The following is a 27,941-nucleotide window of genomic DNA, read 5'->3' on the forward strand; positions in this document are numbered from 1 at the left end:
AGCAGGGGAACTACAGGCCCTTTAAACTTGCATCCCGTGATCCCCGAAGCCCTCAACAGGGAGCGTAAGCTTACAGAAAATATGTAATAATTTCCCTTATAGGGGACTTACCCGCTCGCCTGCGGCACGCCATGATATCCACCCACAAGCTTTATTTTCACATGAATGCTTAGGTGTACTACTACCACGGGGCTGAGGGGGCGCACTCACCAACCAGGCCAGGCAGGCCGTCAGAGTCTGACGTTGCTCTTTCTCCGCTCATCATGGGCCCGCCCAGCCTGGTGTTAAAGCGCCTGGGGAGAAAAAACCTAGGAGAAGGACGCCCTCCTCACTCAACGCGCTCTTGGGGGAGGAGACTTGTCCCAGCGTGGTCTTCTTCACTGGAACCGACCTTGCCCGGCGTCCTTCCTATTCCTAGTGCGGGAGTCCCGCCTCTTCTGCGCCCTACTCCGCCACTGAGGGGGCGCACGAGAGGCGACACTGGCTCGCTGGTCCTGTCGCTGACCCTCGGGCCGCGATGGACCAGGGCCTCCCGCCTGCCTGGGCGCGGCCCCGGATCTCCGCGGAATGCATGATCTGAATGCTGCTGAGCGCGCCCTCGCCTCTCTGAACCTTTCCACCACCGCCTCGACGGAGGTGCCGAAAAGCTCAGAGGGCGAGACCGGGGCATCGAGGAGAAAAGCTTTCTCTTTCGCCCCGATGTCTGCGAGGTTCAGCCACAGATGTCTCTCCGTAGCTACCATAGCCGCCATCGCACGCCCGATGGCGACTGCTGTTTGCTTGGAAGCACGGAGAGCCAGATCTGTGGTGAGGCGGAGCTCAGCCATCGCGTCAGGGGGTAAGCCCTCCCCCTGGTCGAGATCCTTCAGCAAGTCGGCCTGGTATGCCTGTAGCACTGCGGTAGTATGCAGTGCTGCAGCGGCCTGACCCGCTGACGTGTACGCCCTACCGTTTAAGCGCGAGGTATTTTTCAGCGCTTTAGACGGCAGGGTGGGAGTTCTCAGTGTCGATGGCCTCCCCGACGCGAGATAGTTCGCAAACGTCTCGTCAAACGGAGGCATCGACACGTACCCATGCTCAGCCGATCCTTCAACATCAGCGAAGTTCCCACGCTGATGCCGAAATATCCGGGCTGAGTATGGGTTCCTCCATGCCCCCGAGATCTGGTCGTGCAGATCGGGGAGGAATGGAAGGCTCCCCAGAGGTGAAGGGTTATGGCCGGAGAGAAAGCGATCATCCAGGCGACCAGGACGCTCGGGTTCTCTCCTAGCGCGCTGCCAGCGTAACTCCAGCCTGCTGGTGGCACGCTCCATAACCTCGATCAGCTCTGTGTACACGGGGGAAGATGGCTGGGAGGGTTCGGTTCCAACCGATTCATTACCACCCTGCCCAGCCATCCTCTGCTCAAATGGAAGAGCATCGGCTGACGAAGAGGAAAGATCCGACTCCTCCCCCGTCAGCCGCCCCTCGCGACCTGGCTGGTCGTCTGTGAGGATTACAGCCTCGGCGTGAGCAGGACCGTCCCCAGACGCTGGCCCCTCTTCCCTCGAGAAGAGGGCCAGGCGAGAGCGGAGCGTTCGGATGGGGAAACGCTCGCAGTTCGCGCAAGAGGTTCCCTCAAGAACCTCCCGCGCGTGCTCTTCCCCCAGGCAGTAGACACAGAGATTGTGCGTGTCCTCAGGCGTCAAATACCTGGGACACGGATCCGCACACTTTCTAAAGTGTCGGGTCTTCTGTGAACACTTCATCCTTTCTTACCAATGTAATTCTCTCTTGTAACACCAGACAGAACAGTCACTGAAGACGAAGAAGCGGTGTCATGTTGGCAGAGGCGCCCTTTTATACTTCCTGGTCGCATCTGGATGACGTCATCGGCTGTCGCCGGTCAGTAGGACTGATGTGATTCGATTGTAGCTCAGACACCTGTCACGCCGAGGGCGTTCCCCGTAGCGTCAAACTGACGCAGCGCGAGTTCCCTTTCGAAAGGGAACAGTGATGTCATCTAGCTCATTTCAATTATCATAGTGTCAATGCGGGCAGATCAGTAATATAGTAATATAGTAGAATATTCCCAATTAAGCAAGCCAAGGGCAACATTGGCCACGGTGGCAAGGAACCCAAACTCCGTCAGGTGGCAGGATGGAGAAAAAAACCTTGGTTGAAACCAGGCTCAGTCTATGGGGGGGCCAGTTCTCCTCTGGCCAACAAACAAACAGTGTATAACTTTGATTCAGGCAACATTACAAGTCAGAAGTCATATTAAATCAGAATATTCAGAACAATAGTCCAGTTCCATCTGGTTGAAGATCGGAGTCATCATGCCGGAGACGGGTTCGTTGAGTATCAGTGCCTCCTGTCGTGTCGATGAGGCCCTCACTGGGGAGAGTCTAGTTGACACGCTCTCTGCAGACACTTCAAGGATGCATTGTGGTCGTGTCTAGGCGCAGGTCCACCATCTGATCTGGATCTGGCTGACTACAGTAAACCGAGAGATTAATATTAGCGTAGATGCCATTCTTCTTATAATGTAAACAAGTAGGCCTACATCAGGTGTTATGGGAATATGTTAATGCCTAGTTAATGCAGCCTAAAACAATAATTTAACTGTTAGTGTTACTCATTGCACGGCATTAAAAACAAGCAGGGCTATAACATAACCCATTAAAAACTCAGTGTCTGCTCTATTACAAATAATTTATATTTAAAAAATACCCAAAACAGCGGCATTACAAGATGGAAATATAGGCAAGATATTTAAACTTGCTCTGCCCTTACGTCCATGACTCACTGCGGAGTAGCCATTTCAGAGTCTTTCCAACTCTTGACGCTGAATGTGCTCTTATACAACCCCAAATCAGAAAAAGTTGGGACAGTATGGAAAACGCAAAAAAAAGAAGAAGTGATTTCTAAATTTACTTTGACTTGTATTTCATTGCAGACAATATGAACAAAAAATATTTCATGTTTTATCTGGTCAACTTCATGTCATTTGTAAATGTGCATCCTTTCCTGTCATTCAGACCTGCAACACATTTCAAAAAAAGTTGGGACAGTAAAGCATTTACCACTTTGTAATGTTGCCATTCCTTTTCACAACACTTAAAAGACATTTAGGGACTGAAGACACCAAGTGATGAAGTGTTTCAGGTGTAATTTTGTCCCATTCTTCCTGCAAACAAGTCTTAAGGTGGGCAACAGTACGGGGTCTTCGTTGTCGCATTTTTCACTTCAAAATGCGCCACACATTCTCTATTGGAGACAGGTCGGGACTGCAGGCAGGCCAGTCAAGTACCCGTACCCTCTTCCTCTGCAGCCAGGACTTTGTAATGTGTGCAGAATGTGGTTTTGCATTGTCTTGTTGAAATATGCATGGACGTCCCTGGAAAAGATGTCTTCTTGAAGGCAGCATATTATGCTCCAAAATCTCTATGTACTTTTCAGCATTGATGGTGCCTTCACAGAAGTGCAAGTTACCTTTGCCAAGGGCACTGACACAACCCCATACCATGACAGACCCTGGCTTTTGGACTTGTTGCTTGTAACAGTCTGGATGATCCCTTTCTTCTTTGGTCCGGAGCACACGGCATCCATTCCTCCCAAAAAATACCTGAAATACTGATTCATCTGACCACAGTACACGTTTCCACTGTGTGATGGTCCATCCCAGATGCCTCCGAGCCCAGAGAAGTCGACGGCGCTTCTGGACACTGTTAACATAGGGCTTCCTTTTGGCACAGTACATTTTTAACTGGCATTTGTGGATGTAACTACGTATTGTGGTACTTGACAAAGGTTTGCCAAAGTAGTCCTGAGCCCATGTGGTGATATCGCTTATAGATGAATGACGATTCTTGATGCAGTGCCGCCTGAGGGATCGGAGATCACGGTTGTTCAGCTTAGGCTTGCGCCCTTGTCCTTTACGCACTGAAATTCCTCCAGATTCCTTGAATTTTTTAATTATGTTATGCACTGTTGAATGTGAAATATCCAAATCTCTTCCTATCTTTCTTTGAGGAACATTGTTTTTAAACATTTCAATAATTTTCTCACGTATTTGTTGGCAAACTGGCGATCCTTGGCCCATCTTTGCTCCTAAAGGATTAGACCTTTCTTGGATGCTGCATTTGTACCAAATCATATTTACAATCACCTGTTGACATCACCTGTTTCAAATCACATCATTATTTAACCATTTTACCTCATTACTAGCCCTAAATTGCTCCTGTCCCAACTTTTTTTGAAATGTGTTGCAGGTCTGAATGACAGGAAAGGATGCATATTTACAAATGACATGAAGTTGACCAGACAAAACATTAAATATTTTGTGTTCATATTGTCTGCAATGAAATACAAGTCAAAGTAAATTTAGAAATCACTTCTTTTTTTTTTTTTTTTTGCGTTTTCCATACTGTCCCAACTTTTTCTGATTTGGGGTTGTAGATCAACACGTTCTCATGAAATGCGTATCTATAACACAAATTGTATTTATCGTGTGATATGCCAAAATGACTTTTTACGTGATACGAAAACTGCGTGTATATATGCACGTAAAAGCTACATTGTAAAAATGACTGATTTTGTTGAGTTGGTTCAGCAAAAATCCACACTGTAAAAATCTTGTACAACAAAAAAAAATCTTAGTACTAATTTCCCCTAGCTTTTTCTTGTTGACTCAACTTTTGTAAATAACAGTTATACAAAAAAACGTTTAGTTGAGCCAACTTGACATTATTTGTTTTCTGGAGAGGTGCAACTATTGTGTAACAAATCTTTTGTAGTTTAGCCAATTCAACATTTTGTGTCTATTGGAAACAGAAGTCCTTAATAAGATTTAACAGGTTCAGATGTAGATTTTTTATTGAAAATGGACCATTTTGGTGATGACCGTTTCCTTGAGTTGGGCAGTTTGACTCTTGGCATTTTGTGAGTTTGTAACTGTGTTTAGCAAAACACATAATTTGCTATATTAATTTACATAATCAGGTGATCTAGATAACAGCATAAAGGGGAGTAGTTTACTACTTTATTCATGATCAAAAGTGATTATTTGTGAATAATACATTATATTTACCAACAACACTTTTATGCAACAGATCAGTCCTTCTGAATTTTGATTTTTAAAAACATACAAACGCACAGACATCAAGAATCACCATATGAATCTCAACCATGGTGACATGTTTCATGCCACAATGCATCCTGGGAGCCATGATTTCAATACTATGTTGGCTCCCAGCATGCATTGCGGCATGAAGCATGTCACCATTGTTGAGATTCATTTGCGGATTCTTGATGTCTGTTTGCCAAAATATTTTTTCCCTGTAATTTTAAATTCAGAATGTCTGATCTGTTGCAATAAAGGTTTGCTGGTAAAATATTAATAAAAAATATAAACTTTTGGTCAGAAATAAGATTAGTGATTTGAGTTTATGAGGCTGAAAACTTAATCATCTTGGTTTCTTTCTTTGCAACAAAAGAGTCAAATTGCCCAACCAAAGGAAAGACTCATCACCAAAATGGTGTTGACCAAATGATTTTCAATAAAAAATTCAACATCTAAACCTGTTAATTCTTTTAAAAACAAAACATTCTTTGAATTGGCTCAACTACAAAAGATTTGTTAAAGAAGAGTTGCACCTCTCCAGAAAACAAATAATGTCAAGTTGACTCAACTAAAATTGTTTTGTGTCACAGACAACTTATTTTCAGTTCGTATAACTGTTATTTACAAAAGTTGAGTCAACAAGAAAAAGCTAGGGGAAATTAGTACTAAGATTTTTTGTTGTTGTACAATCTTAATTTTTTTACAGAGTAATTTTGGGGGTCAAATCTAATGTAGAAAAAAACAACAAGGTTAAAAAGAAAGTTTACATTAAAAATATATTATGCATAGGCTACCCTCTATCTACCTTTGTATTTATAACATTGCATATTGCATGTTCAGGGATGACAGATTAATCAACTTTGTATTTATTGCATTGCAGGCTATTGTATGTTCAGGGATGACAGATAAGCAGACGTGCTATTTATGACTGGATGTAATTTTTTATACTTTTGCTGTAAAAGTGGCTCTTCTATTGATTTTGTCCTATCAGTGTGGCTCTCATGAAAAAAATAGTGATTCACTGATTTGAATAATAGAAATTGATAATGGTCTATGTATATGTGAAGGAAGCGTTTATGTCAATATGAAAACAGATTACCAAAATGCTTTTTGAGTGACACACAACTTAAGAGTGTCACTCAAATATGAACTAGAAATATGTATCACATGAGTTTTTTTACATCTCTCTTTTTTAGGTCAGGTCATTGCCTTGATTAAAGCCAGGGTAGCTGATTTGTTCCAGAAACATTTTTTGTTGTGCTAGTTGAAAATCTCTTCACATCTTGATAACAATCACTAAGTTGAAGGAGTAGTTCACTTTAAAATGAAAATTACCCCATTATTTACTCACCCTCAAGCCATCCTAGGTGTATATGACATTCTTCTTTCAGATGAACACAATCTGAGTTATATTAATAAATATCCTGAATGGCAGTGGCGGGGGCCATTGAGTTTGCAGCTCAAAAAAGTGCCTCCACACGGCTCCGGGGGGTTAATAAAGGCCTTCTGAAGTGAAACGATGTGTTTGTGTAAGAAAAATATCCATATTTAAAACTTTATAAAGTACAATATCTTGCTTCCTCCAGACGCCTTCTGTATTCAACTTACGCAGAAAGTGTAACGTCTCTTGCAGTACAAAACGCTCACACTACGTCCTACGTCATGGCAGTTACGCTTTTTCTGTAAGTTGAATAAAGAAGGTGGTCTGGAGCAGTCAGGTGGTACAGTCAGTGCTCTTTACAGGGTTCCTACACAATTTTCAATTCAAAATTCCATACTTTTCCAGACTCGAATTTCCAGACTTCCTGCAGATTTTTCCGACCATATTTAACTTGTTATGATAAAATGTTTTCAAATTCAACTGCAAACAAGTGTTACATTCTAAAGATTTAGTATTGGCGTTTTTGCCTTTTATTAGGATAGGAAAGTAGCTAGACAGGAAGTAAGGTGGGAGAGAGAGGGGGCGGGATTGGGAAAAGTCCATGAGGCAGGACTCGAACTCGGGTCTCCCGAAGCTCAACAGCACTACATGGCGAACCACTTACCCACAATGCTATTGGCGCCGACAAGTCTGTTACACTCTGAGTCAAAACCTCTATGTAGGCTATCTAATATTTAGAAATCCTATATTAAAATATTGCCTTTTGTGACCTTAACGATCAAAATGCTAAATCAGTCAAAAATTTTTTACAGGGTTATTAATTTACCCCAAAATTACATTTCTATCATAATTTACTTACCCTCATGTCATTCTAAACTAATAAGACTTTTGTTAATCTTGGACACATGAAGATATTTAAAGGATTAGTTCACCTCAAAATGAAAATGTCCTAATCATTTACTCACCCCAATGCCATCCAAAATGGCACCAACTCAGTTGGATGCTCAAAAACTTAATTTATCTTTCACTGAAGAAAGTAAGTCATGGATATCTTGGATGGCATTGAGGTGAGTAAATGACACTTTCATTTTGGGGGTGAACAAGTCCTTTAATAAAGGAACTGAAATCTCTCAGATTTAAAATATTAAAAATGTTAATATAATAAACTTATGGTTTTGAAAGACATGGGGGTGAATAAATGACAAATTTTCATTTTGGGTGTACTATTCCTTTAAGAACTCCACCATCGACTCCTCAAACCCAACTTTCTTTCTCAAAATACAAAGTGCTGTGTTAACCACTGTTGAACTGTGAAAAGGAAGGAACACACAGGTCTGACCTTTACTGCCATAGCTAGGCTACAAGTTTTTCATTCATAGAAAAAAAAAACTATTGTGTATATATTTATTATATACATTTAGAAATTCTTAATTTTATATTTAGAAAATGAAATAGGGACAATAGTCTGGAAACATAAATATTTTTCCATACTCTGATTTATTTTTTCCATACTTTTCCAGACCTGGAAATTACTCAAATCAAATTCCATACTTTTCCAAACCCCGTAGGAACCCTGTCTTTAAGTTGTTTATGTTTATTATTGTAATGTTATGTGCTTTGAGACATGAGGTAGTTTAGATCTCTCGTGGTACTTTTGTTTGCGCCCGGCTGTCTGCGTGTTTTGAGGGAGGCGTGGCTTTGGAAACGCTCTGAAGGGATTCACTGTGTGGGAACAGTTTACACATCGGTTGCAACAAAACCATTCTTAGCCTGTGGTAAAACTTTTGGCCAATCTCTTCCCCTAGATCTTGGTTTGTGGAGGCTGTTTTGTTTTTGGTGGTGGGGAGTTCAAAGAAGTAAAGAAAGAAGAAGAAATGTTTCTCACACACACACACACACACACACACACACACACACACACACACACACACACACACACACACACACACACACACACACACACACACACACACACACACACACACACACACGCACACACACACAGGGGGGTTTTTGTGAAATGTGAGGACATTCCATAGGCATAATGGTTTTTATACCGTACAAACCGTATTTTCTATCCCTTTACACTGCCCCTACCCCTAAACCTACCCATCACAGGAAACTGCACAGTTCACTTTCTGTGAAAAAAAACTCTTTCTGTATGATTTATAAGCATTTTGAAAAGTGAGGACATGGGTAACGTCCTCATATTTCACCCTCTTTTTGTAATACCTATGTCATACCTATGTCATTATACACATTTGTGTCCTGATATTTCACAAAAACATGCCCACACACACACACACACACAGGTTTGTTTTGCTATCTAAGTGAGGACATTCCATAGGCGTAATGGTTTTCATACTGCACAAACTGTACATTCTATCCCCCTACCCCTAAACCTACCCATCACAGTAAACATTCTGCATTTTTACATTTTTAATAAAACATATGAAATGTTCTCATATTTCATGTTTACGTCGTAATACCAGTGTAATACCGTGTCATTATACAAATTTGTGTCCTCATAAATCACAAAAACAAACACACACACACACATATGTTGGGTTTATTTTATGGGGAATCTCCATAGACAAGTGATTTTTATACTGTACAAACTGTATATTCTGTATATCTGTATATCATTAAAAAAAACTAATCACAGTTTAGGACAGTATGTTTTTTAAGCCAGGAAGTGTTTGTTTAACAATATTAGTGTGAACATTGCATAGACTTCCATTGTTAACGAGTTAATGATAATCCCAAATCCTTTTGATATTTTCACAAGGAACACACTGCCATTCAAATATGCACACTGACTCATCAAATGGGCAAACACCTGTCACACAGTTTTACAATTAACAAACAGAGCTTTACAGGGCCGTGCACAGACCTTTTGAGGGGCATGTGTTGAAACTGAAAAAGGGCACCCCTTTTTTATTATATATATATATATATATATATATATATATATATATATATATATATATATATATATATATATATATATATATATATATATATATATAAAATAAAGATTATTTATTAAGCCTACATAAATGGAAGAAATGGTCATAGCTTCATGACAAAATCAATAATGCAAAATAATAGTCTCAAAAGCTTTAGATTTATTCACTATTAATAACAACCATAATAACATAAATATTATGTCTCTTATTCACTACACTTTCCCTAAAATAACCCAGCACTGAAAAAAAAAATAGAGTGAAAACTACAGTTGCCGTGAAAAGCAAATTAAAAAAGATTTCTGAAGGACCACGTGACACTGAAGAGTAGCTTTGGTCACAGAAAAAAAAGACATTTTAAAATATACTCAAATAGAAAACAGTTATTTTAAATTGTAAAAATATTTCAAAATATTACTGTTTTTGCTGTATTTTGGATCAAATAAATGAAGCCTTTGGAGAGCAGAAGAGACTCTTTTAAAAACATTTAAAAATCTTACCGTCCAAATATATATATTGCATTCTACATGATAAAATATAAATATTTCACATTGATCTGATTCTGTAGTTTTTTTTTGTTACTACTACAAACCATGTTTTACTACATTTATACAAGACAAGCAGAGAGAGTATAGAACACTGTAGATAAAAAAATAGCTAGATAACGAATAATGTGTGCATATTAACAGCCTTGAATAATAACCATCATTTTATATTATTACCTTAACACGATTAAATGTTAATAAATCAAGTGTATCATCAGCAATCATGAATCAAACATATGTTACCTAGGTGACGACGAGGATCACTAGTCACTTTCTGTAAGTTCCAGTATGAAACAGCGCGGGGCGAACAAAAAACAAATTGTTGTTCAGATGTTGTATACTTATCAATATATTGTTAATATTTTACAAAAGTCAAACTCAAATGCTATGCAGTTAAGGGGGTTTTGACCAGCGAATGTGTGCAAATGTGCAATTTTTCCGTCATTAAAACGGCGTAACGTTACATTTTTATCAGCAGGTTTCAAAGTTTGTTGTAGCTATAATGGGCAGTTGGGCACTCTGTCTTTCCGGTTGTAAAATAAAATACATTTGGCCAAAATCTAATTTTATAAAAGATGAAATGCTACTATGTATGCACAGGCTATTTAAGTGTAGGCAAGTCTACATATGTATTGACTAACTTAGCTAGTCTCTACTTTTCAGTCTCAGGTGGTAGGCGGTAACTTAAGTTAGTGGTGGTCCCACCACGTCTTAGTCAGACTCAAATTCAAATAAATAAAATATGAGCCTATAGACATAGTGTTTGTTTAATACTTATTCAAACAACAATATCTTTAATTACCCTTGCAAAACTTCGTCCAGCTGCGGTCTGCCGTGCGGCTGCTGCGGAACGTCAGTTCGTCGTTCATGAACAATTCGTTCATTTTGAACGAATCTTTAATATGACTCGAGACTACCGAGTTGTCTCAGAGAGTGATTCGTTCATTTTGTGTTGACCGCGCATGCGCATTACGCTGAATCTGTACTGGAAAGAACAAAAATGATTAGTTCATCTTTCGAGTCTCGAGTTCGGGTTTGAGTCTTTCGTTCTTCCTGTCAGTCCCATAGAGTCTATGCTGTCAGTAGCGGAAACAGAAAAGATTCGTGCTGCGTCCCAATTCGCATACTATCCGTACTAAATAGTATTCGAAAAAAGAATTAGTATGTCCCAAATCTTAGTATGTTGAAAAGAGTATTCCAAAGATTCCCGGATGGTTTACTATTTCCGGTCAGAATCCGAAGTGCAGATCGATGCGCACTCTAACGGCTGATATTGCCCACAACCCATTGCGAGATGGACGAGGATTCGATTAGAACTACAAACGCGGATAAAAAGTGTTTAAAAAACTACAAACATGAAGGTTACGCGAGTCTGACGGTTAAGTGGAGAGGATTAGATAAAGTGGTTTGAGTGAGCAATTATCAGTATTTAACTTGACGAAAAGATATTTATTCAATATTATCCACATTATATTTCTCCTTCAGCAGCATTGAGAACTTTTGTAATGATACGTTTGGCCATTAACTTTGCAAACACATGAGAGGAGTCTAAAGACCCACGAAAGGCAGATCAACGAGCGACTACATTTCTCTCCGATACGGTAGGAAATTAAATGTAAAGTGGGGGATTTGAACTGTGACGATGATTGACAGTTTAAGCGGTGACGGGACGCACGTAACAGAGTCCGTTAAAGATGACGAAGTAGTATGTCCCAAAGCTTGCATACTCTTCTGCTACACACTCAAAAGTATGTACTTTTTCTTCACAAAAAGAGGACATACTTTTAGGACGTAGTATAAGTAGGCGAATTGGGACGCAGCCTCGTTCTTACGAGTCTTTCGGGTTTGACGTTTGAGTCGTTCTTTTGACACGTGACTTTGTCACTGTATTGAACACTAGTTCACAACCTTTTTACTTTTAACAAGCACGTAGTTATTTTTTTATTTTATTTTTATTTTTTTATATATAATTCTCAGTTAATATCAGACATATACAAATATGGGAAATATATTGACTATTCAAGTCTAACATCACAAATTCAAGTCAATTAGACTATTACTCGTTTTGAATCAACTGTATTTTATTTTTCTCTATTGAGTTATATTATTATTTTTTGTCCTTGTGTTATTAATGAATAAAAAACAGTTTAAAAATGTTACCTAAACCTTTGTAACATAGCTTATAGGCCTATAGCACCTATACAAAAACATATCACACACACACACACACACACACACACACACACACACACACACACACACACACACACACACACACACACACACACACACACACACACACACACACACACACACACACACACACACACACACACACACACACACATATATATATAGGTATATGTATATATATATTAGATTAGATTAGATTCAACTTTATTGTCATTACACAAGTACAAGTACAAGGCAACGAAATGCAGTTTAGGTCTAACCAGAAGTGCAATAGCAGCAAGTGCAGGATATACAATGGATGCGTAAGTGCAGGACATGGATATGTACTGAATGTATAAATATGTATAAATAGAGAGACGTTATTACTATAAACAGAACTGAATTTACATATATATATGTATGTATATATATGTATATGTGTGTGTGTGTGTGTGTGTTTGCGCTATATGATTCAAAATGAGTAATAGTCTAATTGACTTGAATTTGTGATGTTAGACTTGAATAGTCAATATATTTCCCATATTTGTTTATGTCTGATTTTAACTGAGAATATAACAGGAAGAACGAAAGACTCAAACCCGAACTCGAGACTCGTAGGAACTAATCTTTTCTGTTTCCGCTACTGACAGCATAGACTCTATGGGACTGACAGGAAGAACGAAAGACTCAAACCCGAACTCGAGACTCGAGACTCGAAAGATGAACTAATCATTCTGTTCCCGGACCTGTGTCACATGGCCCGGTCCAGCCCCATCAGAGTCAGACACAGACGAGTCGACAACTAACGTCTTGAGGAGTTCGAAGACACGAGAGGCGGAGAACAAACGTGATAAATATGAAGTTGCAAAAGAAAGAATGTCTCGGATCAGGAGGTAAGGTGAACTAACAGAGTTAGACTGCAATAGCCTGACCCAACAACTAATCAATTAATTAAACGTTTCAGTTTCTTATCATTTGGCTTTGGTTGCAGTACCCTATAGTTTATTTTTATTTAGTTTTACAAATGTAATCAACATTTTCATAAGTACTAGATGGGTTGGGCTATTTAACATGTCATTTTAATTATATTTTTCTGAAATGAACGAAATGACTCGAAATGACTCGAAAAAAGATTCGTTCATTTTGCTGAACGAGACTCAAAGATCCGAGTCAGTAAAATGATCCGAACTTCCCACTACTTCGTTCATTCGAGAATGATAGAGGGGGCGGAGTTATGGTTAACTGACAGTTTGAGGATCGTCGAATAATATTTACTCAAGCTCTTTTTAAGAACTTTCATTGGCTAAATATTTGTAAAACAGACAGACGTGAAGGGTGACCAATAGCATTGATTTATAAAAAAAAAAAAAAAAAAAACGCCACCAAAAAAAAAAAGGGCACTTCGGCGTGGGCACAAAAAAGGGCATGTGCACTGCACAGGTTGAGCCCTACCTGTGCACATGCCTGGAGCTTTAGCATAAAAGGGCAACAGGTGAGCTCTTCTGTTTTGGAGCAGCATCGTTTTTTTTTTTTTACTGTAACTGTATACAGTAAATTCTTCTGTTTTGTATGTATAGCACTGTATGCGCAACTTTGTGTTGGTTGGGATGAACACTGTACATTGTTTTTGTGGGAAAAATCATATGATGGTTTGTGTGTGAGTCATTTCTAAACAAAATACAATTTTGAGAAGAAATAACATTGTTTTGAATGTTAAGTTTCATTTTGCAGGAGAATTGAGGGGTTTTGCCCATTGTGTGTGTGTGTGTTTATTTATTTGTGAGTAGAGTTCTGAGAGTATGAGGCATGCTTTCAGAAAATGTGTGTAAACAATCGAGAAAAACTGTAATTGCACACGTCTAGTACAATTATGTGGGATTGTTTCATTAATCTGTCCGCGTCCGAAATCGCATACTCTCCGGAATAGGTACTTTGAATAAATAATTACTTTAAGTGGTTGTGTTTTTCTGTGATATTTCCTGAGTGTTAGTATTGTTAAAGAAAGTTATTCAGATCTCCTGCATTGTGTGGTTACTACAACCACACAACGTGACAACACTGTAAAGTTACTACAGGTAGGCCTATATTTCATAAACCAATCTCTACTGTGACTAAATCCATTAGTGTGGGTCAATTTTACACATCTGTTAAAACATCTGAAAATCCGCCACAACCTGTGAAGGGACAACTTTGCAGTTCAAGAATTCAGCATTTGTGCCATTGTGTTTTTGGTAATCATTTTGGGTGACAGTGGTTTTCAGATGGGTATTTTGATTTAATCACCTTCAACAAAACAGAAAATCATGAAATCTTTGACTGAGTATATGGTATATGTTTCAGTATATGTTCATATTTCTGTTAACATCAGAGAACAAACATCTCATTGGCCATCTCTTCCCTTTGACCAGGGTTTGTGGCCGTTTTGTCATCGGTGGTCAAGTTTAGAGAAGTGAATAAAGAGAAGTAGAAATGTGGTCACTGTTACACACAGACCCTATGTACACCCATGTACATGCATGCTTGGCCTTAAAATAAGTATATTTTAAGTTAATTTTATTAAGTAAATTTAGTTAAGTTCAAGTTTATTTTCAGATATTCTTGAAATATAGTAATATGAATAGGCTACTAGTAGTAGGCCCTATACTTGCAAGTGTATATTTTAATACTTTTTGGGACTAAATTGGCCCACTTTTTAATTTATAAAATATATTTTAAGTGTAACAGTAGCAAACTTTGAGTACAAAACTATCTTACATCTAGGTTTTTTATTTTTTGTAACTATACTACAAGTGAGCATCAGTAACTCAGTGGTAGTTTGTTCTAGATCTCTCAAACTTTGATACACGGTAGCTACATTGGTGTGCTACAAATAAAACTGACTTGGATGTCTACTACACAATCACAGATTATGTGAGTCAATACAAATACAAATCAGTTGTAACACTAGCTGGGGATTGATGTAACATGAGAGGTAATTTGCACACTATCTAATTTATGCAAGAACTTTATTGAAGAACAAAAATAATATGTTTTGGACACACTGAACAATTTAAAGTGCCAAAAAAAATTATATTGTCTTTCATTTAGGACTTTAAATTTAGCACAAAAACAATTGCTGAAAACAAGTAATGTGTTCATGTGTGTGTGTATGTGTGAGAGGTCAGGTTGAGATGGTTTGGACATGTTCAGAGGAGGGAGAGTGAATATATCGGTAAAAGGATGCTGAGGTTAGAGCTGCCATGCAGGAGGTCGAGAGGAAAACCAAAGAGGAGGTTTATGGATGTTGTGAAGGAGGACATGAAGGTACTCGGTCTGAGAGAAGGGGATGCTGGGCTAGATGGAGGCAGATGATTCGCTGTGGCGACCCCTTAAGGGAACAGCCGAAAGGAAAAGAAGAAGGGTGTGTATGTGTGTGTACTGTATTACTGTAACAGTAGTTTCAGTCACTATGTTGCCATCGACCTATATTTATGGGAATTTTGGGAGATCACATAAAAAAATTGTAATGCAGGAAGGGAACGCCAATATGCGCATAAATTCTAAAAAGACGTGCATAAACTACGATAGAAACACATTTACCACATAAATCCCTTGATGCGCAACAAAAAACGTGTAACATTTTTAATGAGCTGTCCATACCCAAAATGGCATGTGGGTATGAAGTTAGCATGAATGCAAACCATAAAATTAAACTAGAGCAGCAGTTTTCTTTCATCATCGTGTGTTCGAGATCCACCAATGGGGAAGGGCATTCGTACCTGACCTCTGCAGAAGCATCCAATTGCACCAAGTCTAGCTAGACAGACAGAAGTGTGCAGCCAATGCCCGGTGAGGCCCCACCCCCTTACCTGAGAGCATATAAGGCCTGCATAAACTGCTGTTCTCCAGTTGACCTTTGTTTTTTCGCGATCTCTGCACTGACACAGCTCGGTTGGATTTAACACTGCTTACTTTGCGTTTCTTCAGGAGGACATATCGCCAGATCGGCCTCCGCCAGATGTGACAGTCTTTTATTCAGCCTAGGTTAGCTGTGTTTTGCATCCTGAGCCGCCCACGCTCTCTCTTGTCTTCAGGCTGCCGCGTTTTCATTATCTCACCTGCATCCCTTTCCACGGCTGCCCGCCACAGATTTTACTAAATTTTTCACCGGTATGTCGCTCTCTAAAACGGCTGCTTCTCCCGGGGACAGCTTATCATAGGCCTGCCTGGCCATGTGTGGTGCACTGATCGCCGCTATAGACCCTCACCCCTTCAATGTGGTCTGCTTGGGCCTCAAGCACGCAGAAGAGGCTTTGGAGAACCCAGACAATTGCAGCCATTGCCTTATATTGCCTAAGAAGCTCCGGCGACCCGCTCAAGGTAAAGGATATGGCAGCTCTCGGCATGGGTGGTTCCCCCGCTATCAAGCCTTCAATCGCCAGACACCTTAACCTCATCCAGTAGAGAGAGAAACAGCTGGCAAGAGTCTGCTGAGCCCAGGGCACGCCACCGCGAGCCACTGCGGCGTCTTTGTGGAGCTGTTGCGCCATGACGAAGGGCCGGCCACTTTCCCCCAGATCCAGTGATCGAAATTGCCGGCGATGTTGCTCGGGGGTGAGGCCGACCCGCTGTAGAATGGCCTTCTTCAGGTCCTGGTACATGAGGAGGTTCGGGACCGGCAGTTGCTGGGCCGCTATTTGCACCTCCCCCGTCAACAGGGGGATCAGGCACAGCGGGCAATGGTTTTGGTCCAACCCACTGGCCTCCGCGGTCCTCTCAAATAAGTCCAGGAACGCCTCTGGGTTATCCTGGGCGCCCATTTTGGTGATGAAATGACATCCACAAATGGCAATCCTGACGGGTTCTGCATCCTGGGCGGCACTCTTCTCCTCTTCTACCGGCACCACTGTAACAATGTTCATATGTAAGGAGGAAGAAGACAGGGTCGGCGTGACTGGGACTTGTTTTTATTCAACACTGTCTGGGTACAAACAAATAAAGTTGCGCTACCAGTGCTCTCAAATAACTCAGTTCAATCTCATTCAGTTCTCAATAGTCTTTCTCTGTTCTCCGTCTCCCAGCTCGTATGAGTTCCCAGTCCGTCTCTCTCTCGTCCCAGTCCTCAGTGTTTGTGGCTTTATACTATCTCTCCACGCCAATCACTGCAATCAGACACAGGTGTTTATCATTTGCACTTGACCTACTTACTCACCGCCGCTCTCCCGACTCCCTCTCTTCGAGCAGATCCTCGCTGAACCACGCCCCCTCGCCACAATCATAAATAATATTGATGATAATAAATAATATAATAATATTGGGCTTGTTTTTGAGTTAGATTGGTTATTTATGTTGTTTTGGCAATACCCCCTTCTGAAGCTGATGCCCTCTTTATTTATTTTGCTTGATTTTGTAAGAAAAGACTATTTTCTTTTGTGAAATATAATGTGGTTATTTGGGTTATTGTTGTGAAACCATTCTGGGACTGGAGATAGGGTGGTTTCATGCTATTGCACACTCATTCACCACCATACATTTTTGCTGTTGCACCCCCTCCCCCCAATGAAAATTTTAACAATGTTCATTTCAACATTTAGGCTAGTAATGTTTTATTAAAATCAAAAGTTGTATCAGTTAATATTTAATTGACCAGAGCTAACATGAACTAACAATGAATAGTTGCATTTTTATTAACTAATGTTCACAAAGAATGACTGTGTATTTTTTTTGTTTTTTTTTTAATTGCTCGTTATTAATGAGTACATTAAAGGTCTAGTATGCAGGATTGTGTAGTGGTTGAAATGGGTATTGCATTCCAAATTAAAAATATTGGAGAGAGTTGTTTCCCCCGCCCCCTCCTCCTCAGACTCGACGCTCATGCGGGTTGCCAGTTTGAGGACACGCAATAGGAGCGAGCGCAATTGACAGTGAAAGCCACGCTGTTAGTTGATAACTTGATTTATCCGCGTTTTAATATGCTCTTGTTCATAGAAATTTTTACATGGATGCTGAGCCTTATTAGGGTAGAATCTACGATCTCTGACCCGTTTTGTTCGCTGGCTTCCATGGCTGCAATACGTTGTGTTTTCTGGCAACTGGCAACCTGTGGTGTCGAAATACTATTGGGTAAACTGGCAACGTGCGGTATCACACAGCCCAAAACAGAAACAGACATTCCGACACGGAATGCACATTTCAAAGTAGAATAACTGACTGTATCATTGGTTTTCAGAGAAACAAGTAAGTGAATTTAGCATGTTTCCAAATATCTGCAAACATATGGTATTTTTATGCTTTAGTAAACTTACATACAGCACCTTTAACTGACCCACTTTATATTAGGTGGCCTTAACTACTATGTAGTAACATTTTAATTAATAATTTGATACAATGCACTTATTGTGTACATACATGTTTTTACATTGTACTTACATTTTTTTTAAATTAGCTGCATGTAATTACATCTGTAATTAATTTCTGTAGTTACATTTATAATTACACTGTTGACACTTCCCTTACACCTAATCCTACCCTTAAACTAACCCATACCACCACACCTGTCCCGCGCAACCCCTCGGTCTTTGCCCGGTGCGTGCGTTGAAGATCTATGTCGACAGCACATCCCAGTGGCATAGATCGGAACAACTATTTGTGTGTTTTGGCCGTAAAAACAAAGGAGCTGTCGTCACCAAGAAAAGAATGTCTCAATAGGTGATTGAGGCTATTTCTGCGGCCTATGAGGCGTGAGGCTTTACTTCGCCTCTAGGTGTACACGCTCATTTAACCAGAGGAATGGCATCTTCTCAGGCTCTTTTTAAGGGCTCTTCTTTGGAGGATATTTGTGTTGACGCAGGCTGGTCCTCTCCTAACACCTTTGTCAAGATCTACGGTCTGGATGTGAAGATGGCTCTTGGCTCCCAGGTTTGATCTGCATGAGCAGACGCGTTCCATGGTCTCCCAGCTACTCTCAGGTATGTGAAGGTGTTATGGTATATCGTTCCCATAGCGACGGTTTGCAGCGTTGAGTGAACCTATGAAATGGAACGTCTCGGATAACCTTGGTTCCGTGAGTAGGGAACGAGATGCTGTGACTCCGGCCATTCCCCTATCTAGTAGCTTCCTTCGTCTTGAAGATCTGATGATATGATGCCTAGCACACTGATATGACACATACGTGACATATTCTCGGGGCGGTGCTAAGCGTCACTGGCCAATCAATTGGCATGATGGTATAAGGGCTTCAGACATTCGTCACACCAAAGGTGTTCCCATAGCGATGGTTGGCAGCGTCTCGCTCCCTACTCAGGGAACCAAGGTTACATACAAAACCGAGATGTCTCCCTATGTGGTTATTTAATAAATGGAAAGCTACACACTCTATCAGTCAGGGTTAGGAGAACTGGTGATGAAACATTATAACATGCTCGAAACATATTAATCAATGCAAACATGATCCAATCATAGATTCTTAAGCATTTGCCTAAATCCAAGCAGTGACTTTTTGGCTGGGCAGTGTATATTGTTAATCAGTTGATGGGTGACAATGGTCAGTTTTATTCCTTTTCAGAATTCTCTAGAAAATTTGTTTTTGGGGGCTTCGTGAAATGAGTATAATATTGTATTCAACGTCATTCCAATTGAAGGGATTTTGATTACTGATGACAAATTCAATAACCGCATTGTTCGCAATCATATTAACAGAACATCTATTCCAGCATCTTCTTTTAAATGGATGGTGTTATACGATGTTAATTGGAATCTGGTCTGGTCTCTTCCACGCAAATATCTAACAAGATAAAATAAGTCACATTTATATACAAATGTATAAAAAAAGTGTATACACATTTATACAAATATTACATATAGCCTACCTTTGTAATATTGTAATAAGTAGGCTATATTCACAAAATTTAAGAAAAAAAAAGCAATGAGTTATCTCTTAAAAAAAAAAAAAAAGAGTCAGAATATGTATTAACACTTTTAATAAATGCAAATTTTGGGGTAAGAACCCGCTACTGTCAAAGACTATAATTCATTTTTTGTCTGATGGGCATAAAAAACAAACAACAATCTTTAAAAAAGTCAAAGATTGCTTTCAGCGTTTAACCTTGTATACAGTTTCTTTGAAAAATTGCTTTTAAATCTCTCGTTATGCTATGATCAACAAATACTGGATTCAATCTTTTTGTCAACTTGTTTTCTTTCAATTATTACAGGTTTTGAATTTCTTTTTGGATCTGATTGATTGTAGGCCTCATTGATCTGAGCTTATGCACCTCAGTTTTTAAGTGAAACGAGAATTATTTGTGTATAATTGTCATTATTCAACAAAATTTGGAACAAAATTTCACTTTTTATCAGACTAATGTGCTTTAAGGCCCAGTTTCACAGATAGGACTAGTCCTTAGTTGTTTAGGAATTGTCGGTGGGGGGAGTGAATAACCAGCGCTCTCCTCCACCCTCATTACCACGACTGAGATGAGAGTCTTGAGCAAGGCACTGAACCCCCAACTGCTCCAAGGGCACCGCAGCAATATGGCTGCCCACTGATCTGGGTGTGTGTTCACGGTGTGTGTGTGTGTGTGTTCACTACTGTCTGTGTGCACTTGGATGCAGAGCACAAATCCCAGGTATGGGTCACCATACTTGGCCACCCTTCAATTCACTTAGTTCAATTAAGACATTTAAATATTTTTTATAAATGTGCCCTAAAAAAAAAAAAAATTACTGGTGTGCATCTTGAGAGAAAACATGGCACTGACTTAATTTAAGATGTTGCTTTTTTCGTTAAAACAGCTGCATTTTAGTCTGGGACTAGGCTAAAGCATCGTCTGTAAACCTGGTCATAAATGTTTCATATCGTAATTAAAAAGAAAACATTCATATAGTGCTGAATTAATTTATTTGACTTAAACAGCTTTTGACATTAGTATATCACTCCATGAAATTGCATTGATGAACACATGAAATAATTACAGCTACAGAAAACTACGAACTCCCTGGTCCTTCAGTAAGACACATTCCCCCCAAAACCTCAATTTGCCATCTGAACAAGTTGAAGGAGAAGCAAATGTATGAGATATGAGATGTTGAACTGATCTGCATTACTACAGCAACTATCAATGTCTGTATAAGCTGTCTTTATACAAGCATGAGAGCAGGCTGATCATGATGAGCATCTGACTGTGGACTGGCTGTTGTAATGTGAATGGCATTTTCTTTTCTTTTTTTCCTTTTTTACAAACCATTTAGAACTCAGAACTGAGGAAAGACTGAAGCAGGGCTGTTGGATCAGCGTGACAAGATTTTTAAAGATGTTTTAAGAGGCATTGTTTCCATTTGAATAGGAATATTACAGGTTAAAGAAAGCAAATGAATAGAATATGAAACTTGACAGAGAATCAAACAGTTTACATTGACATGTCGTCCACTCAGAGGTAAGGCTTCATCTAAAATATGACGGTAAATAGAACCATGTACAAACACGTCAACATTCAATTAATTTTTTTACACTATCATCATTTGTTTGTGTTCCAGTACAATTGTATCATTTTCCATTTGAAGTGATATGCATTTTTGTCAAAATGCATTTGTAAATCTTCCACATTTTTATTTGTGTTCCATAAGAACTGAACAAATAACACAATAAAAAAAAAGCTAAAAAAGGTCACATACACACAATGGTCCCATGATCATAAAACTCCTGAATGATTCTGTGCAACTTGATTTAAGCTATGCTGAACATAATACAATGCAAAAACAACAATTGATCGCTGGTAATGTATCCATGCACACACGCACACACCCTCCATCCATTCTAAGTTGTGACACATCCATAACCACCACTTATCTCCATCAGAAAGCAGTCGAGACTGAGAGAATGATACAGAAGCTCTACGTGATACAGGAAGGACTGTAACTACAGTAAGGCAAGGCATGATAAAATCCCAGCGCACTGGGATCCTCTATTTAGACCCAAAGCTGTGTGTTAATGGCCAATAACACACTGAACTGTGTGGAAGATTTTAAAGCTGAAACGCATGCAGTACAAAGCAGAAACAAAGTATCAACATGCATTATTTTCTGACCCCAAAACATTATGTAATGTAATGTAATGGGGTATGTGAATGTTTATGTGTGTTGGAGATGGAAAGCATGGCTTTACTAAGGTGACTGCTTCAGATCAAAACAGGAGTTACAGATCAAAACAAACAGCTTTTCAATAAAAGCTGACACATTCAAGATAATACTGATATCCTGGCAGACATGAACGTAAAGGACAAACCAGCAAAACAAAACCACTGACAAAAAGAAATTTGTCCACATTTCTTTTTGTCAGTCTCATCCAACAGCACATGCAAAAAAACAACAGCTGTTTCTAACTTTTAAAAACGTATAATACTGAAATAAATAACAGCAGGTTTTGAGATGTCTTGAGAGTCAGTAGTTTGGGGTTTCTTTATAGTTCTGTAAAGGATATCCAGTGTGTTTTTGGGCATACAAGATGCCTTTGTGAATCTCATGACGTTTTCTTACTTGTCCTTCACACGCAAAAAAATCGAAAGAAAAAAAAAATATTATACTGACAATAATATTATACTGATTTTTTTGTCTATTTAAGCTTATTTCTCCATGACATTCTCATAACTGTAATGTAAAATAATAATAAATAATGATGTAAACAATGTAAAGTACACAAGTATAGATCATGAACAGAATTTATGCTGATTTTAATAAAATACATGTAGCAACTCAATGTAATAAGTATTGCATTATTATTGTAATAAAATGTTTATAATGTAACCATTTTCTCAAAATGTAATAAAAAAATTTACATTATGAGAAATGTATTACATTATAAACACCAAAAACAGTCATATTTTCATTGGTATTCCTTTACAGTAAATTTTAAAAATATAAATCCAGTTTTAACCTTTCAACAAAATCCACCAGATTACTGTAACTACTACTGGTAATAGTAGTAGTAGCTTAAAGGTGCAAAAGTTTTGATTTTATGTATTTATTAATCTGGATTTAGATAAAATGTACTGTAAACGAATACCACAGCTTTATGTTTAATAAACATATAATAATAGTATGAATATTTAAATGTTGCATTTCGCTGGTAGTTTAAGACTGGCTTTAGATTTAAAAAAAAATGTACTGTAAGGAAATACTAATATTTTTTATGTTTTAAAAAATATCACAATAATGAAAATGTTTGTGAAAAAAAGACATGTTTTCGGTGAGTGTATAATGTAAAAATTGCTATTACATTATGAGCTCAAAATTGTATTACATTTTGAGAAAATGATGTAATACTTATTACATTATGAGTTGCTACAACACACTTGTGTCGAGATATTACATGATATTTCATTACATTACTATAAATCACGGTATTACAATAGTGAGAATTTTTTTTGGGGGGGGAAATATGCTTGTCGTAAAAAATGCTATTAGAATGTTCCTAAAATTCTTTGTACACCTATTTTTGTTATGTTTTTTTATTTGATATTTCACCGGGACATTGCGCGTACATATAGAACGGTGGAAGGCCATCTGAAACCTCATTAAAACTCATTCAGGAGTCTAGATCCCACCAACTCTAGCTGATTAAAAACCTGTAAAACAAGGATCTCAGGCTCTTGATATGTGCGATGCTGACCCAAACAATCCCATCATGCACTGGGTCTGGACTGTACCATCTTTTTGGAAATGATTCCTGACGAGCAGAGATGTAAACTCGTGGAAGCTCTTGAGGAAGAGATCAGCTCTGGGACTGTGTATGGATGCTAAGTTTTGGTTACACCAGACATGACTACTTATTAGCTAATCACCACACGCTACTAACAAATAATAATCTACGTTAATGAAGTCAGCTGAGCTCCAAGGACGAGTCTAGGTTATTTATCTGATATGGATGAGAGCAGAAGACTACAGTATGTTCCGCAACTAGATATCCATGTTAGCTAGCATCTGAGAGCAAAAATAAATAAATCTGATAGGGTAAAGCAATAAATAAAATATCCTAGCATCATACATTTTCATAGATATTTATATATGTATAAGATTATACAGCCCCGTGAACATATTCTGGTTGTGATAGTGGTCTGAAAAGGCATTAGTGTTAAAATGGGTTATGAGACCTTCATTCTTCCTTCCGTAACGTTTAATAAGCAAAACAATTATAATATTCCAGGTGAATCTCACAAAAAATATCCAGGTTCCACAATCAAAAGATAATACTATTATGAGAATATATTTTCCAGTTTTTAAAACGCATTGTTTTGTGGATATTTCTGCCCATATTCTCATTACTGGAATGTTTGTGCATTTCTGTTATTCACACTATTTATCAATAATAACAATCCAGTTCCAATTATTTATTTGATTCCGCATATGCCAGCAAATACTGTACAATGTGAATAATATTGATTTCAAATCACAAGGGATTTTTTGTAAAAAAGCAATGAGAATTTGTGGGGTGGAAAGTGCTTAATTGTCATTAAAATAACATCACAATGTCAAAAATTTTAATGGTATACTATAATGATGGGCTTAATTTTCTTTAAGTAAAACATTTTCCTATGTTTACCTTTTGATTTTGGGGTCAAATGAGATCTGAACACGTACAGGACCATTTTTTTTTGTGAGATTCCCCCTTTTAAGGAATAAACAAAAGTGATGAAGAAGAGCAAAAAGAGGGATCGGTGACATGATCTAAATTGCATTCTCTTTAAGTATGTGGCTTATTTACCTATAACAATTGATTTTTAAATTTTTTATTTATATCTTTTTGGCTCCCTGTTCCTGCCGTGTGATTGGCTGAGGTGAGGTGATTGACAGGTCTACACACGAGTGAGGAAGGCCAGATTGAGGCTGCCGGGGATCTGAATGGTTTCCAGGGCCAGGGAGGAGGGGTTAAAGGGGAAGGTCACGGGGTAGATGACTTTGGTGTCCATCAGAAGCTGAGGCGACTCCTTTCGATCCCGTAAACGCGTCTGACAGAGGAAAGACTCAAGTTGAAGCATTCACACACAATGAAAAAAGATATAATGACGTAAAGAGCAGAAGAACTAGAATTTTTGAAACATACCTGTATTGTTCTTATGAACAATACTGACACACGCTCTTCAAACGCATTGACAGGCGTATACAAGTTCAGCACCTTCACAATCTGGACAGAAAATAAGAAATGGTGTGTGTCAGGTTGTGTTAAGCAAAAAAATACGAGAAAATGTTTTTTTTAATAACCAAACTAATCCAACAGTAGGCCTCCAAAAAAGAACAAAAGAACGTTTCAGTTATAGTCAACCATTTCCAAACTACGCAGCCCCTAAAGGGACATGGTGATGAAAAAAAATGAGATGGGAATAAAAATTGTCAATGCTTTTGCACTCGCAAAATGTTTGCGTTTTTTCCAGAGAAACTTTGCGCCCGCTCTCAAAACCTTTGCTTTCCCTAGCAAAACATTTGCATTCCCCCGAGAAACTTTGCGTTTATTCATAAAAGTTTCTTGGGTGAACGCAAAAGTTTTGATGGGATGCAAAGATTTTGAGATCGAATGCTACATTTTTCTCCCATTTTATATTTTTTCCACCACCATGTCCCTTTAAGGACAACATTCAGTCTAATCGGTGTTATTCTGACCCATGTTGTAAAAATCTTTGGAAACATTACCACAGAAAAACAGGACTGACTAACTAACTAACTAGCTAATGTGATCCTTGAATTTATTGTAATGTGTATTCTTTTTAAAGGGATAGTTCACCCAAAAATTAAAATTAGCCCATGATTTACTCACCCTCAAGCGATCCTAGGTATATATGACATTCTTCTTTCAGACAAATAAAATCAGAGTTATATTAAAAATGTCCTGGCTCTTCCACGCTTTATAATGGCAGTGAATGGCTGTTTCTGTTTTGAAGTCCATAAAAGTGCATGTATCCATCATAAAATGAATCCACACGGATCCGGGGGTTAATGAAGGCCTTCAGAAGCTAATCGACGCGTTTGTGTAAGAATAATATCCATATTTAAAACTTTACAAACTGCAATCTCTAACTTCCGCAAACTGTCGTACGCTCGTTCACGAGAGACTGGTGTTCCAGCGTATTACGTAGGATGCTCCGGTGAGAATATGCTAGATCTCGCAAGAATCAAGTATTGTTTTGCTCTATCCTCTGCACTTCCCCGTTCGTTTTACGCTACACCTGCGTCCTACATCATATGCTGGAACGCCAGTCTCTCGTGAGCGCGTACGACAGTTAGAGATTACAGCTAATTATGTTTTAAATAGGGATATTTTTCTTACAAAACCCCATCGTTTCGCTTCAGAAGGCCTTTATTAACCCCCTGGAGCCGTGTGGAGCCCTTTTATGATGGATGGATGCACTTTTATGGACTTCAAAATAGATACAGCCATTCGCTGGCATTATAAAGCTTGGAAGAGCCAGGACATTTTTAGGGTGAGACATGAGGGTGAGTACATTTTTGGGTGAACTATCCCTTTAATAATTAGTGAGTGACTAAGTAGAGCATCTTGTTTTGATTGCCTGAAAAAGCTAATATTGCAAAACTAATATTAGCTACATTAAGACAAGGCCGTAACCATGTCTTGAACATGTCTTCTATGTCTAATTCTAGTTGGGAAATAATCATTTTGGGACTATTTGCAAGTAATATTCACATTAATTTGCGTCAAATATATTGTTAATCTCGAGATTCTTCCCGTTAGTGAATAAATACATAGATCTGCTGTTAACATTCAAATTCCTTAGTGGCCTGGTGGTAGAATTTTTGTAAACCGTGTCAAAGTTTCCAGGCTCAAATTCGCCCTCATATAGTTTCTTTTCTTCATTAAAATTAAAGATTTTCAATGATTTTATATTGATGTTCAATGATTTTATATTAAGAGCAGGGACACGTTTGTGTTTTTTTGTTTTGTGATTTCACCGGAAAGAATAGAGTCTCCGCAACGGCATTAAGCGATAGAGGCCCCGCCTACTTTGATTTGATTGGCAATCTCAATCATTTTGACATTGACGAACGCCGTTAGACCCCTGAGGCAGATCAGGGGCCAGTTGCATAAACTAAGCCATTATGTTAAGACAGTGTCTTAAGATCTAGTATGAGCCACTAGCAGTTAGGCAAGTGGCATTCAGTCTTACTTTTCGTATCAAATTAGGCCAGTCTATGTTTTTATGTAACTGATTTAAAAAAATTATGAACAGTCTTAAAGAAAAAAATATATGTCTTGTACATAGTTGTAAGACTAGTCTTAACGGTTTATGCAACCGGCCCCTGGCTAAAAATGTAACTTTAAAACCTTTTTGTCATCCTAACATACAGAGCGCTGCGTAATGAAGTGCAGTGCAAGAATTTCAAATATTGTCCCCCTCAATGTCTATGGTGGTTACGGCCCTGCATCAAGACGATATGAAATCTACTTACACAAAAGAAATGGCAAACATCTATAAAATGATCAGGGAAAGATATCAAGTGGGCTATAACGAATAAAAACAGACCATGTTCATTTGAAGTGAGTGAGCGTTACCTGTGCTGTAGAGAGGGCGTTACACATGGAGCAGATGGCCTCGGCATCCTCATCGGTTTTCTTCTTGACCTGCAGTAGTTGTGCTGCCTGAATCAGCGGCTCCAGCGTCTCTTTTGCGCCGCAAGTCATGAGGTTCTTATCTCTCAGCCACTCCTCCAACTGGCTCACGTTGTACCTGAACACATACACACATAAACCCTTATACCAGAGACAATATTACTGGAAATAAATTCAAATA

General features: G+C 38.8%; 1 protein-coding gene across 3 annotated transcripts in view; it reads right to left on the reverse strand.

Moving 5' to 3' along the window:
- Positions 1–21,383: 21,383 nt before the first annotated feature.
- The window catches only part of myo5aa (myosin VAa), a 133,816-nt gene continuing 127,258 nt past the window's right edge, over positions 21,384–27,941 (reverse strand). For all 3 annotated transcript variants that reach the window (XM_079826075.1, XM_079826073.1, XM_079826074.1), the window contains 3 exons: positions 27,704–27,878; positions 25,244–25,324; positions 21,384–25,148 (listed from right to left, as the gene is read on the reverse strand). In XM_079826075.1, the coding sequence (XP_079682201.1) occupies positions 24,996–25,148; positions 25,244–25,324; positions 27,704–27,878 (409 nt within the window). In that variant the 3' untranslated portion in view covers positions 21,384–24,995. The remainder of the gene's footprint in view (positions 25,149–25,243; positions 25,325–27,703; positions 27,879–27,941) is intronic.

Source organism: Gobio gobio (genome assembly GCF_949357685.1).
Source record: "Gobio gobio genome assembly, chromosome: 9".
NCBI lineage: Eukaryota > Metazoa > Chordata > Actinopteri > Cypriniformes > Gobionidae > Gobio > Gobio gobio.